The following is a 15886-nucleotide window of genomic DNA, read 5'->3' as shown; positions in this document are numbered from 1 at the left end:
CCTGTAAAGCATTCATTATTTTAGAACTACATTCCATTGGCCACATTTTATATGTGATTTTTAAATTCCCAAATGTATGTCTATATTAGGCACATTTATTATTATTTATTATTTCTGACTCATAAGTGTGTAGAATTTATTCTTATGAACTGAAAGTGGTTGTTCCGCATTGACATGTTAAGTATGACAATAATCCAAGTAATTGTCACTCATTCACTTAACTGGCGACATCTTTACTTCCTGAGAGAACTAATTAGAGTACAGTGTTACTATCTTTTAATTGCAAAAAGGGGTTGCTTTTTCTTTCAGTTTTGTTGCGTGCCACTATTCTTCACAGCTCACAAACCTTAAAAAATCTTTCAGAAAATGGTACTCTACTGCCACCTTCTTTGTCCCTAAAATTTTTTGATATCCGTCTAGCAGAATCCTAATATTCAAATGCAATTTACCCAATTACAAGAGCTTCCATCATTTGCCATTTAATTTGCATGTGCTTGAAAAATTAAGCCTTTACAAATTCCAACATGAAATTATTTACTCTGCGTATCAGTTTATTATGTGGATCAAACAACAATCACTTGCTGGATAATCTGACCAAATGTGCATTTAATACCAAGACAGCACATTTATAATAAATATAGGATCAGAATGGATTTAAAAAAAAAAAAAGATTAATGTAGAATAGATAATTGGGTGAAAGCACATGAAAGTAACATGGAATCAGAAATAGATCATGTTGTATATTCCTCATGTAACCTTATGCTGATCACCGTTTATGGAAACAGTGATTCACTCAGGTCTAGACTAATTAATGTTCATCTCCCATATTGCCATGTAATCTTAGGTAAGGAGGGGTGGAGGAAAAGGAATAATGGTGTTCAAAGAAAGAAAATGAGAACTGTTTAATCCTTTTCGCCTCCATCTGAATCAGACTGCATTGGGAAAAGGAAGAAAATTGATTCTTCTTTATTTATTCATATGTTTTCTAAACATTTCAGAGTTTATTGAGCATATTTATTTATTTGATAAATTTATTTGCTGCCTACCTCACCGTGGGGCTACTCATGCCGGCTTATAACAATAAAAATGGAGAAATGAAAAGAAGTAGTACTACTACGTAATAGTAGTAAAGTAATGGAGCAATAGAATAAAACATGAAAAAGAAAACAATGATATAGTCATATGAGAATAAAAGATATTCAACCAACCATAAAATAGAAGATGTTCAACCAATAAAAGATATTCAACCAACTTCACAAACCTGACTGGGGGGATGGCAGGGAGTGAGACAATAGTTCCTGAAAAAAGTTGGATCCAAGTACAGACTCTTGAGGAGGAGTGGGGGGGACACTCCACCACCACTTTCAAGGCAGGAGGTACTAGTCTTCCAAGAGGCTGACACTGCAGCATGAACCCAACCATAGGTTATCTCTGTCTGCTTTTAAAATCCAGGAGGGGTTGCGGTGACCAAGCTAAAAACACAGAAAATTCTGTCCCCTTCTTCAGGAATCACCAGAATAATAATAACTCAAAACACTCTCTTCCCTGCCAAGACACAGCCCCTATTATAAGACAGATTTAATATCTGTGGTCATGACACAGTTTTGGGTTGCCCCCGGTTCAGACCGGTTCTATAGAATCGGTAGTAAACCGGCAGGAGGCTCCGCCCACCGATCCTGACATCATCAGGATGCTTCTGCGCATGCACAGAAGCGCATGTGCGTGTGCGGCCCCATTGCGAACCGGTAGTAAAGGTAAGTAGAACCCACCCCTGTCATGACAGTAGCATTCTCTACTATCATCTAGAAGACTGTTCATGGCTGCTTCAAAGGTTTTCCTAGCTGCCTTGATATGCCCATCGTGCCCAAGCTGCCTTGACATGCCCATCGTGCCCAAGTTCTTTGCTTTTCTGATGGTCTCAGAATAATTGAGTGATACAGCTGCTTTAATGCTTTGCTTGTGTTATTGTCCTTTGCAACACATTCCTTTAAGTATTGCTATATAAGTACAGCACTTACATTTTCACATCAGAAATACAGAAAATGATAGTGGTGTAGCCAATATAGTGCAGTGAGTTTTATAATCTCTTATGAAGGGGGATTTTAAGTTAAATCACTGCTGCTCATGTTCAGTTCTTTATCTAGTGCACACACAGATCTTTTGCACTTTTTCTTTGGTATATTTTATTTTGAATGCATTTTTTTTAAATAATACAAATGAATTTCTGAACTGTCCAAATAAAACAGCATATCCAAATTGGACTTAGTTCTTCCATGCCAAGGAAATTATTTTGTCCAATAAACCATAGAGAGTTCCCTGTCTATATTTATTTCATTAGAAATTGTATTTTAAGAGCTGGGCAATTTTAACAGCCCTCTAACTTATTCCACACTTACTCCCTTCTATTAAGAGGTCAACAATTTGGAGACAATAAGGAAAAGGACATGGAACAGTTCCAGCAATCATAAAAATGTTGGCTTCAGTTTCTTTAAAAGAGAAGAGAAGGAAAACGAACTCAACTCAATTAAAAACATTTGGCACATCAAGGCATGGAAGATACTGCAAGTGCACAATTAAACTTCATAGGTTAAGTTTTCTTTGCATCATTAGTGCATATCTAAGCCACTTGGCTCCAGCTAATTCAATAAGGCTTCAACTGCCCCAATTTCTTCATGTCAAAAATGTGCAGTGTGCTCTGCACTTGATGGTGGTCCCTGAAAAGACAGTGCATTTTGATTCACAGGGAAGACTTTAGTTGCTAGTGAGTGTATTCAGGATTGCAATCCAGTTTAATAGAATCAAAGTGGATCTTGTGTTACTCTTTTTTTTTTCTCGCAGAGAAGGAAATAGTAGTGCATCACAATTCCTCTACTGTTCTTTCTATGTCTCGTTCCCCCCCCCAATGGAATCCTATTATTCTCAGCTTCCTTCAACTTTCTGCTCTGCTCTGGGAAATGTGATAACGCAGGCAACCCCCACTGACATCCTATGGTGTGAGACCCCCAAATACAAAAAGCTGTATGTATCGGTATGGAAGACCTTTCCCCCTGCCTTTGTATTTCCTTCGCTCAAGGAATTTGCTGAGGTCTTTAAAAACTTTGTGGGAAAAAACCAGCCAACTATAGGCATAAAATGTGTGTTCTCACTTTCCTACATAAAAATAAAATGTATTGACACACTTGAGTGTGTGTGCATTTGTGGGTGTCTATAGATGTACGGTCTTCAGCTTTGTGAGCTCTCTTCTCTGTCGCTCTCCTCCCCCTTCCCTATCTTAAAATATGAACGCTGGCATTTTTTCTTGAAAAAGACACATTTCTGGGAACTAAATCTGAAGGGCAAGGGCCAATTTTTAAAGAACTCTTTATATTCCGATTCATAGCTGAGTTTGTTTTTAATTATGCTCTGTTCAAAGAGGCAGTCTTAGAAGAATGTAGGCCAGTTTTCATGGTGGTCTTTAGAGCCAATTCACAAAATAATATTTTAAAAAATCAGCTCTGATATAATAGGAATACTTAGCATTTATATGCTACTTTAGGGTGTCCAAAGACGTCCTGTCTCTCTAGCCCTCCTTCACCATCAGCAAGTAATGGGTGAAATTGGTGTATATTATGTCAGAAGGCTTTAAAACAGTCACTTAAAATAGGTCAGTATTTTCACCCACTTATTTCAGGTGAGATATGAGCCCAGGAAGACTTGCCTAAAGCCTCCCAGAGATTTTTATAACCGATTTCACTTGGGATTTTTAAAGTTTTCTCAGCCAAGTCTTTTTGTCACTTAACTCTCTAGCATGGGATGGATGAGAAATTCAGACTAACTAATTCACACTTGCTGAACCTACAGGCAAAATCGGAATGTGCGAGCACACCGAAATCCACACTTTTTCTGAATTTTGTAGTGTAGTTCACAACTTTAAAAAGCACAAAAGATTGGACACTGAAGAGAAACAGGCAAAAAAAAAAGTGGGGGTATTTAGAGCTTCGGCTTAGAGATTTATTTATTTTTTGATTTGATTTATATGCCGCCCTTCTCCGAAGACTCAGGACGGCTTACAATGCGTTAAGCAATAGCCTTCATACTTTTGTATATTTTATACAAAGTCAGCTTATTGCCCCCACAATCCGGGTCCTCATTTTACCTACCTTAGAAAGGATGGAAGGCTGAGTCAACCTTTGAGCCTGGTGAGATTTGAACTTGCAGTAATTGCAGGCAGCTGATGTTAATAACGGTGCTTTAGTCTGCTGCGCCACCAGATTTGGTTGGGAGGCAATATGACTGAAACTCTGAAGGAACCAACTGTCTTAATCAGATCAGTGAATTGGATCAAACAATAAGATTGAATTGGATGCTACTTCTTTTTTTTTAAAATAATTAAATAAACTTTTGAATTAAATCAACTTGATTTTCCAAATGCAATTGGTGATTTAGACGGTCAACTTTTCTGCTCCTAGAAAAATCCAGAATTTTAGTTTAGCTAAAATTAGGCACAGTAGGGGATACGGTGGCTCAGAGGCTAAGATGCTGAGCTTGTCAATCAAAAGGTCGGCAGTTCAGCAGTTCGAATCCCTAGTGCCACGTAATGGGGTGAGCTCCTGTTACTTGTACCAGCTTCTGCCAACCTAACAGTTTGAAAGCACGTAAAACATGCAAGTAGAAAAATAGGGACCACCTTTGGTGGGAAGGTAACAGAGTTCCGTGAGCCTTTGGGGTTTAGTCATGCTGGCCACATGACCATGGAGATGTCTTCGGACAGCGCTGGCTTTTCGGCTTTGAAACGGAGATGAGCACCGCCCCCTAGAGTCAGGAACGACTAGCAGTTTTGTGCGAGGGGAACCGTTACCTTTACCTTTGGGCAGCAGTATTACCAAAAAAAGAAAAAAGACCCATATGTTCCTTCAGAAATAATAAAGCTATTTATTCCAATATTTTCCTTTCTTCCAAGTCCACAATCTTGGAGGCTTTGAGTTTTTGTGTATCATTTTGGTTGCATCCTTCTATGAAATTACATATCCAAGACTTTCCATAACTGTTATATCTGAATGTCATTTTCTTTGTTTCTAGTTGCCAATAAGCTGTTGACCTCAAAAGGTTTAAAATTAAAAAGAATATTAGAAGGACTATTCTTTTTTAAACTGTGAAGCTATTCATTTCTGAGCCAGAATAGTGCAGAGGTAAAGCATTTTAAATGTTGGATTGATGTGTAAGAAAATGTCTGTTCAAGAACAATAAATTATATGGAGGCTCTAGCATCAATGTATCTCTAGGAATTTTCTTGGTAGGCTCTCTGCCCGACATGTTTTTTGTTTTCTTTTCTTTTTCTTGGAGTATGAACATCTGTTTCTATGAAGCTAAGTATCTTCTTCTATAATCCCTTTTTTCTTCAGTATGCATTCCTCTTTGCCTCTAAGCATTCTCCAAATATCCCCCAAAATGGCTGACTCTGGTCCACAGCTTTGTTTGGAAGTGTGTCCAACTAGAGAAAAATCATCCATAACAGAACAGAACAGAACAGAACAGAACAGAACAGAACAGAACATGAGCTAGAGTGGTGAAGATCTTTAGGTAAATTGTGAATGAAAAAAGGAAGGACAATAAGATTGTAATTAATTGTAATATAATATTTGTAACTAATTAGTTGTAATTGTAATGTGGAAAAGAAGATTGGAAGTTATTGACATATTTCTTTAGTTTTTTTCTTTTTCTCTTGCATTTTTTTGTTTCTTTCCTTTTTTGTCTGTTATTATAAAAGGAAATTCTTAATAAATACTTAACTAAAAAGAAAAGGAAAAATGAATGGGAAGGAGTAATCTCACCAGCTTGTCCTTGTGACTGCCATTTTGTGAAACCTTTGAATGCTATTGACATCACAAATATTGTCTAGCTCTGAAAGGTTTCCTACTCCTAAATTAATGGAATACTTTAATATAGTTTTGTCTATTTCACCAATGATATAGAATTCTGAACAAAGCCACATTTTTCCATCCTCTGTCCTTTTAATGGAGGAATTTTGATTTCTCTAAACAACCTTTCTTCCAAAGCTATTCTCCCAACAGAAGCCCCTGTAAAAGAGATAAGGTTCTCATTATATATCCACCATGTCTTGATCATAATTTCTATCAGGGGTGACATTCTGATCCAGTTCTATCAGGTACATTCTTTATGAGTCCTTTACAATACATTAAAACCTGGCTGAGCATAGGATCTTTGTGCCTTAGGGAAGTGCAGGAAGCTAGACAGAGAGAAAGTGCACACAGTTCAAGGTGGATTTCTTGTCAGATTCTACAGGGCTGGGATACGTTGAAACATTTTTTAAAAGTCAGAGTGGCTCAAAAGAAATGAATTTAAATTTTGAAAAACTGGATTTTTTTTCCCAGAGCCATCAACACAGATTACACCCTAAAGCATTACCTAAACATGGGAAAGAAAAATATAATGTTGATAGTTATAATACATTTTAATATAATAAATTATCCTAAATCAATCTTTTTTTCTCTTATTGGTGGATTATTAAAGAGGTGCTTTGAATTTCTGTTTCTAAGATCAATAAAATCTGCTGAATCTATACACTACTAAAGCTCACTATGCTTACCTATTTGTCTGTCTGTCTCCTTCTTCATTTTGAAGAATGACCTCCTTTTTGACCAAATCATCACAAACAATATTGAGAAGATACGCTTGCAACAATTTATGAAACAGCTGTGCTATTTTTCCACTTAAAACATATTACAGTTCTTTCCCACTGCAACATATTCTTTCGAACCTGGCCGTAATTTTCTAGAATTAACTGATTTGATAACAATTATTAGAAGTGCAATATTATACTGTTGAGGCTGGGTTCTTTGACATTTCTCCAATATTAGCACATCAGCTTATTTAAATGGACTTGGAAAGGTGCCTGGTTTTGATTTGAGGAAGAACGTGCCTTTTTGAATATTCTTTTCCAAGTGCACAATGCCTTTCACTATTTTTAAAGTTACTATTTCAACCTTCTACATAACAACTGATGTCACATAAGGACCAAAATGTGAGCTTAGGCATCCAAATTGTCTACCAATCATCAACTCAATGGGTGGCCATAACTCAATAATAATAACAATAGAGGCCTATTTTATAGGCTTCTGGTAAGAATTTATAAGAGAATATATATGGGTTACTTAAGCTCTCTTTAGGCATGGCCCAGCTGATTACATTGTTCTTGTGGCATTGTTTTAGAATAGATACTTGCTTAAGTCTTGAAGGGTAGATATTCATTGACTCCTTGGTAGTGCAGAAAATATATTGAAATGTCTGAATTGGATTTATGTGATAGCTGCCATCGGGGCATGGATCCACATCCACATGGAAGTAACATAGTTACTTCCTTGGGTAAGGACATTGCTTTTATAATTCCCAGTATTGTAAGGGGTTGAAGCATTCCTGAGAGTGGGAATTGATGAAAAAAATAAACAATAAAACAGATTCTACAACTGGAACAGAAAGGAGATTTATATACAGGAAATATAATTTAGGGATAATTGGAATTATGTCCTAGCAGGATAGGAGTCCAAGAGTTTGTGCTCTGTATATATGTGCCTGTGAAGAAAGGCAGAAGGAAATGACCTCAGATTAGCCATCCCTTACACAGAGCAGGCAGAACAATAGACAAAAGGGGAACACAAAGTGAGTGTGGTTGACAGCCTACTCCTCCCTTGTGATTAGTACATCTTAAGGTGTTGAAGACTTAATGTCATAGAATTTAGACCCTCAACAAGTAACTTTCTGTCCTGACTGGCAGCAGCTTTCTAAATAGGAGTGTCAGACAGAGAATCTTTTCTGCTTTTCTGCTTCTTGTTTCTTCTAATTGAAAGTGGGCTATTAATTCTGTATTGCTGCTTTGTTTTCTAAGTTTGTGTTTCCTTGGTTTAAATGCCTTGAAGAATCTCACAGAGAAAGCTGTACAAACCATGTTTCTGTTGTCTGAAAGATAAGAGATGTGATGGATTTACTTTATGTCTAAATATGGGATAAGCATCAAGGTGATTTTGTTGTTATACAATCTTGGTGATGTTTTAATTTTATATTTCTTGTAATAAAACAGAATTCAGTGTCCATCCCATCGGGTCATCTATTGCTGCTTGCAAACCGAGAACTAGAAAATAAAGTCTGCACCGTCTACGAAGGGTGAGAATCCAGAGTTTGATTCTCAGCAATCCTAGGTTTCTTGAAATACAATAAGAAGGAGAGATGCATTTACTGAACACCTTGTGCTAGCATTACAATTGTGCTTGCTTTTAGCTGTTGTACAAAATGAGGTTTTGCCGCTTCAAAGTATTACTTTTGGCTTAGTGCAATGTGATCGCTTACAGAGTTATTGTTCAATAAGCCATTATTACGCAAATCATAACTTTGTACAATATGGACTCAAGTCATTATGCTATGAATAAGGTCCTTTACAAGCACATCTGAATTACATTTAATTAATCGAAGAGCTTAACATGGAAGTAAAATATTCAGTGTTTCAGCATATAATGTTTGCCTCAAATACTCAGAATGGATCATACAAACAAAACTGAACCATTGTCAATAAGAACACATGTTATGTGCTTTGAATACCAGTTTTAAAAATGTAGTATTTTTGAGAAAAACAGCTTTCAGTTCAAGGCATCTTGGTCATTCTCATGTCTTCCCTATTTTGAGAAAAAAAATATTGGCCATTGGTATATTAAATTTTTGTGTGTGAATTGAACTTTCTAAATTTCCTGACCTTTCTGTTTCTCGTAGTCTTCATTTGAACCGAAAGCATATTTCAAGGCCAATATTCTGAATTATAGGTCCACATGTGCAAATACCCGTCTCCCACTTTAAATGCTCAAGAGTTATACCTGTGTAATTTCATTTTTAAAAAGCCAGGTCCCTGTAGTGTAACTGAGGGCATACTTTCTCTTTCTGGATCTTTAACAGAGTTGATGAAATATGAGCTAGAAATAACACAGCTTGAGTTTCAGATTCCATGCTGAGTTTACATGCCTAGCATTTAGGGACAGGAAAATGTGCTCGTAAATTGAGGAAATGCACTCTAGAGATTTTCGGGATATAGTCAGTGCTGAACCTCATGTTATCAGTTTTACAGAAAATACATTTTCATTTTAAACCACCTCCCTTCTTATGATATGGCACTCTTCTGCATTTCTCCAGAACTTGATTAACATTTTCATAGAGCATTTATAGGATCTGATCTTCTAAGTTTTGATTGTTAAAACAGATACATGCTTTTTCAAGGAACTTAATGATAGGCAAATCTCTCAAACATTTCAATATTTCTGCCATTTCCTAGTTGATGTAATATTTTTACTAGAGCAGATTAAAGTTTAAAGTTCTTATTCTTGGAACAGCTTTTTTTTAAAAATAATACATTATGATGAAAATGGCTCTGAATGGGTCTATTTCGGGTGCGTGATATTGCTATTGTATAGACTGCATTACTTCTAGAATAAAAAGAGGCTGTGATAAAATGATTAAGACAGTTTGTCCAATTTTTTTTTACAACATCTCCTTATTTTCTTTGCATCCAACTATTGGAAAGGTTGCATTTTTTGTATAATATGCAAATTCATAAATAATTTTAAAATATTACCTTAAAGGCAAGCCAATTGGGCCAGTACTTCTTTCTCAGCCCAATCCACCTCACAGGAAAATAGGAAAGAGGATGGTGGGTTGGATCAATCAAATAGGCTCCTCACTTAACAATCGTAATGACTTACAACCAAAATTCCAGGGTCAGTTATGGTTGTAAATTGAGGACTACCTACATTGGAAAGACAATGCAACAGCTAAGCAATTCTTAAAAAGTAGAAAAGTTGGAAGCTTTGAAAACTTTGAAAGAGAGATTTACATAGTTCCATTACATCATTAGCAAGACTTTTGTGTTCAGGGAACATTTAAAATTCTTTATCAATTTAAAAAGCAATATATGAGCATGTTGTTATTTTGCTTGGTGGCCTGAACAGCCTTAGTCATTTTAATCAGTAGAGATGTACACAAGAGTTAGAAGTTTCCAAAGGTCAAAGAAGTGGCTGTCTTTTTAGCTTTGAATCAGAATGGACCTTCCAGCTTCTTGTAGGCAGAATGCCAACTTGTGTCTGCATGTCTGCCATTTCCCTTTCTTTGAAAAAGTTTTGTAATTAACTAAAGGGCAGATCACACCACATTGATCCATAAATGGTTGCACAGAGTAAGTTTCTTTCTGCCTTTTTTCTTCCACCACAGTCAATTTCGGGGGCCCTTTCTGCTCTTTCAGATTTAAAATGTAACAATGAACATCACAGAACTATTAAACCTTTAATTCATTGATGATGAAACAAAAATTCAAGCACTGCTACAATGATTTTTTCCCTAGTTGAGCTGTATTGCAAATATAAGTTGTCTACAGAAAGAGGCTTTTTCAGGACATATAATATATAGTGGTTAAGCATTGGCCAATTTTGTATTGAAGTCAGCATATAAAATCTGAATTACTATATATAATGCTAGCACCATTTGTTATCCATTAGTAAGATAGCCTTGACATTGTGTGTGTGTGTGTGTCAGTATGCATATGTGTATACGTATACGTATACGTATATACCAGTATGTATTTATGTTTGTATGTATATGTATATACATTTGTGTGTATACATGTATGTGTGTATACAGCTCTCTCTTTCTCTCTCTCTCATCTATCTATCCTATCTATCTATCATCATCTATCATCTATCTATTCTCTATTCTCTATCTATTCTCTCATCTATCTATCTATCTATCTATCTATCTATCTATCTATCATCATCATCATCATCAATCTGCTTACATTTCTAAAATATTTGTATATTTATAGCTAACATGGACAGATGCTGGAGAGATCCAAATAATACAAGAAGGAAATTTAAATTTAATTGAGGAATTAAAAGAGTAGGAAGATACCTAATAAGTAAGGTGGACAAGATCAACCAGATTAATGGGATGTCCATAGAAGAGCTACAAGTTATTGTAAATCGGTTGAGATGTCAAATATTTGTTCATGTAGTCCCTGGAAGCTAAACTTGATTCATTGGTGTCTATGTAATTGTCAGCTTTGTGAGGTAGCTGAGATAAGAGGCACACCCAGAAGTACTAACTTTAAATTTATTGTACTCTTATATTAACCGTATCTTGATAGTCTGAATGTACATTACAGCTCTCCCCTCTTGGGAGAAACTAGGGAAGGTCCATTCTGAGACATTTGCCACACATCCCAAACCGTCTGTGGGTTCAGCTGCTGCCTGTCACTGTGTCTAGTCTGCAACTCTTCCTTCAGTCTGCCAAGGTCATTCCCACATACCATTACAGTAATTAACTAATTCTCATTTGCTTTTCTTCTTCCCATATTGCTCACCGAATTCTAGATGTAATTTTTAGGCTGAGATGATCTGTAGGCTGATTCAGCTTTTAGGAGTGTCACTTAGAAAAGGGCTTTACACTTCAAGATTGGCTGGAGCTCAACATTCTTCTTTTGACAAATTTGGGTACTGCTTACTCTCCATTATATCCCAATTAAAATGTAATTAAATTGAACTGACACCTCAAACTATTCTTTGGTGATAGCAATCTAAAACTTGCATCCAGACAGCAATTAATATGCAAGTTCATCTTTATGGTGAGACTATGCAGTAACTACTCTTTAGTGATAGCAATCTAAAATGTGTATACAGACAGCAATTAATATGTAAGTTCATCTTTATTTTATTTATTTATATTTCACATTTCTAAACCTTTATGATGAGACCGTGCAGTAATCCATGCTAAATTATGCACATTGCATCATCTTTTATTGTATCATTTCTTTTGTTACAGCTGTCACCCTGCTGTTGACACAAAAGTGTCCACAAGATTCACCAAGCATTTCTACTTCAGAGCGTATGATGCCTTTTTTGAACTTGGAAGAGGACAGTGGTATTCCTGGGATTTTTGGTCGAGTGTGCTGCTAATCTCTTTCCTTTGGTTTATACGTCTATATCTGCATTATTTTAGTCAATGGATCTTACTCCACGTTTTTGCAGTTCCTGTCACAAAGTAAGCATGTGTGATGACCCAGGGCATGGCACAGAGGTAACACAGGAAGCTGGCAGTTCAAACTGCCTCTTTATTGCTCCAAATTTCCCCAAATGCTCCCACATTTCTGGCAAGTCCCAGAGCAAAGTGATGACACACTCACACCCACACCTCAAGCAGCCTCTGGCTGCAAATAGTCCAGCCCAACACTGTAAGCACCATGGCTGCAAAGCAAGAAATCCAGCAGGGCAAGTCGAGGAGTCTAGGAATCAGAGGAGCAAGGCAAGCAGTGGTGGGTTGCTACTGGTTCACCCTGGATCGGGTGAACTGGTAGCAGCAGGAGGCTCTGCCCACCCACCTGGATGCTTCTGCGCATGCGCGCACATGCCCATGAGCGAAACCGGTAGCGACGAGTTTTGAAACCCGCCCCTGAAGACAAGTATCCAGAAATCCAGAAAGAATGCAAGGAATTTAGGAAAGTTCAAATGTCAGCACTCAACACTCCATGAATTCAGCATTTGTTCCTGACAAATGCCCCTCCCCACAGCGCCTCCTTAAGTCTCAGTCCCCAAGCCTTGTGAAGAGGGATTGGGTGCTCTCCTCCTGTGTGGCTGGATCAGTCTGTGCTGTTCTGATCTTCTCTCCATTTTCCATGCTTGAGGATCACGAGGGGGTGGGCCTTGCTCATCGCCTGAGCTCTGTCTCTCATGTTCACTGCTTAGCCTCTCTTAGCCAAGGAGGGTTCCTCCCTCCCTACAAGCTGTCCCAATCCAGAAAGGCCCTGGCTTGACTGGCCCTGCTCCTCCACATTTTCCTCTGAAGCCAACAAAGCCACCTCCTCGATCTCTGTTGACTCCAGTTCAAGCTTATCTTCCCCCACAGATTCAGGCTCCAACAGGGGCATGACAGCATAGATCATGGTTCTGTAGTTGTAAACTGTACGAAGTCTAAGAAGAAAATTTACATATCCTTTGAATCAATTTAAGAGTATAGGTAAAGTGATTCACTTAATCCATGTTGGCTTCCATATCTCTACCACTACCACTACCATTAACTGGTATAGTCAGTGTTGTGACATGATGGGAACTTCTGGAGGACACAGTGATGATGCTTCGTGATTGCAAATGTAAATTAGTAACAACATGCACATTGATGGGCATCTCACTTAATATCTATTCTTCTCAGACTACAGAAGAGGAGATTTGAAATTATTTGAATAACTTTAAAACTATAAACTTCTGGAACTGTTCTGTCTTTCAGAAAGCATTACATTTGGAATTTTATTGTTTCTGTCATTTTATAGGGCCAGAGCTTCCATGAACAAAGGGATTTATTAGCACAAAAGGATTTTTTTAAAAAAAAAGCTGTATCTTTTTATAATACTGCATCTTTATTTTTGATGGTTGGTGGGTGTGACTTTTATTGTATTACACCATTTTCTGTTTTATGTTTTGAACTTTAAATTCACCATTATGCATAATTACGTACATGCAAATACAAATCATCATCATGAAATTCCAGTAGAGTAGCAGTTCTAAGTGGAAACATCTTTGCAGGTTTAATGCATAAAATAAATCACTGAAGAAATTGATTTAGTATGCCTGTAACAAGGAATCATCTTGTTTCTTGAATCTTTGCCCTATCTCTTTTATTCAGATTCCAATTCTATCTTTATACTGTGGATTTGTGCTACCAGAATTCTTTGGTACACGCCAGCGAAGAGATGGCTATGGTTGTGGTGGGACCTTTGACCTTGAACACAGTGATGCTTCTTTTGATTCTGATGAGATGGGGCTGTCAACTGTTGTTTGACTCCTTCCCTTTTTACTTGTCAAAGCTGATCATGGCTTGGGGATTCTGGACAGTCCTAGACCCTTTGGCAGTGTTTGTGGTGGATGCATTCCTGGGGGTAAGTCACTTAAAATAACTTCAATATAGAAGTTTGTTTTATTCAATGAGTCACCAGATAATATGAAATCCTACCTCTGCTGACAGCAGGCCAAGTAAAAATAATTAAATAAATTGGTAGCGATTCATTATACTCAGTGAATATAAAGTGAATACATATAAAACTGATATTTTAATGAAGAATAAAAATGATCACAGCAGTTTTAGAAGCAATGCAATAGTTTAGGGAACCAAAGAATATTTTTAAAGAATAAAACACAACATCAAAGGACTGTAAAATCTCTCTCTTTCCAATCACAGCCTAAAATGCATGGATAACATATTTAATTGTGTTTATTATACTGGATTTTATCTTTAGTATTTCATCCAGCAATATATGGTTGATTGTACGTAGTAAGTAACAAGGTTCTAAAAGACTGCCCATTCATCATTGATAGTTTTTTTTCCCTCTAACCATGTTTCCTAGGATAAAAACTGAACCAAATTAACTCTTTATTTGGATGTTTTTGTACCACCCAGTCAATGTCTTGAAATAAAAGCCGTTCAAAGAAAACAGATTGAGGAAAGAGGTATCAAACTTGGCTTTTAATTGTCAGTTGGACTTCTTTTACTATAATAGTTAATTGGGGGAAATCCTATATCTGCCCCATGGGATAAGATTGGCTTGTGATTCAAGTAAACAGAATTATCTTTACATTGTTAGCTGCAAGTGTAGCTAAATTTTGAGAATATTTTACTACCCAAAGATGCACTGGAATATTTAGGGAATACATTTTCCTTATAATTATTCATGTTAGATTTTTTGTTGCTTGCATCATAATACTATAGCTACAAATACTCAGAGTGTTTGCTTTCCTCCTTGTCTTTTCATCTTAATACATTAGTACAATATTTTCAATTTTTAGGTGTGGAAATGCTGTATATTCTGAGATTTAGATATTGGCACACAGGGAATGCTTGTTCAATGTTTTCTACTCTTTTTAGAAAAGGGAGTATACATGGATACTGGATCACTTTATTCATAAATTACATTTCAGGTGCATCACCTGAAGTTAAAAAAAATCAGGTAGAGAATGGCATTTGTGGCTTTCTGGATACAGTTGAACTGTAGCTATTATTAGTCTAATCAGAATGATTAGGAGTAAAGGGATGCTGGAAATTCTACTTTATTAAGTCCAATGGTTAAATCCTAATTTTATTCACTTGCTCATTCACCCAGTCTCCTTATAATTGTGCATTTAACATTTTTATGTTGCTTGTGACTATGCTGATTACCAGGGTGGACATCAAAGTGATGTATCCACAAACACAGGCAGACCTACTATACAAGGCAACTTGTAGTTAAACAGCATCCTTTCCAGAGGTGCTGAGATTAATCCTCCATTTATTTGTGTCCTACTTTATTGATCCTATAGAAGTCTTCACTCTCATGCTAGAGCATATGCAACAAGATAAAACGACTTTGCCTCAGATATTACTTGAGTCTAGAGTATTGTAACTACAACCTTATAAGGTTCTGAATAAGTGCCAAGTATGTTGCTAGGGCTGCAGCCAAGGAAACCTATTATCAATTCCTAAAACACCTTTTTTTTCTCTTCTTTAGGCTAACTGGAAACTCCCAGCTAAATTTTTCTTTTAGCAAATTATAGCAATAAAACCACAGAGAAGCAAAATTGCAGTTAAATGTTCTGCTTAACATTAGTTTGGGTGTAATTTCATTCAACAAAATAATAGTAAATATTTTATGGAAATTGGTTAATGAGTTCTTAAATGAACGTTGTTTCAAAAGATAAATACAAACTATTAACCAGGATACAGATGTCAATTTATTGGCTGACAAATTAGAAGATGATTAGGCAAAAAGTGGTGAACAAAGAGGAGAAAACCAGGTATATATCAGCAAAGCAGCAAATGGAGATCCTTTCTGAAACATGTT

The 15886-nt window shown here is 36.6% G+C and overlaps 1 protein-coding gene across 1 annotated transcript in view; it reads left to right on the top strand.

Moving 5' to 3' along the window:
- LOC117672473 (uncharacterized) overlaps window positions 1–15886 on the top strand; it is a 201825-nt gene that overhangs the window by 127603 nt on the left and 58336 nt on the right. The window contains exons 11-12 of the mRNA XM_087890311.1: window positions 11845–12063; window positions 13699–13951. Of these exons, the coding sequence (XP_087746437.1) occupies window positions 11845–12063; window positions 13699–13951 (472 nt within the window). The remainder of the gene's footprint in view (window positions 1–11844; window positions 12064–13698; window positions 13952–15886) is intronic.

The sequence above is a fragment of the Pantherophis guttatus genome, chromosome 3 (assembly GCF_059756535.1).
Source record: "Pantherophis guttatus breed Tessera chromosome 3, ASM5975653v1, whole genome shotgun sequence".
Lineage (NCBI taxonomy): Eukaryota > Metazoa > Chordata > Lepidosauria > Squamata > Colubridae > Pantherophis > Pantherophis guttatus.
The sequence above is the reverse complement of the archived record's forward strand: the minus strand, read 5'-3'. Positions and strand labels throughout refer to the sequence as shown.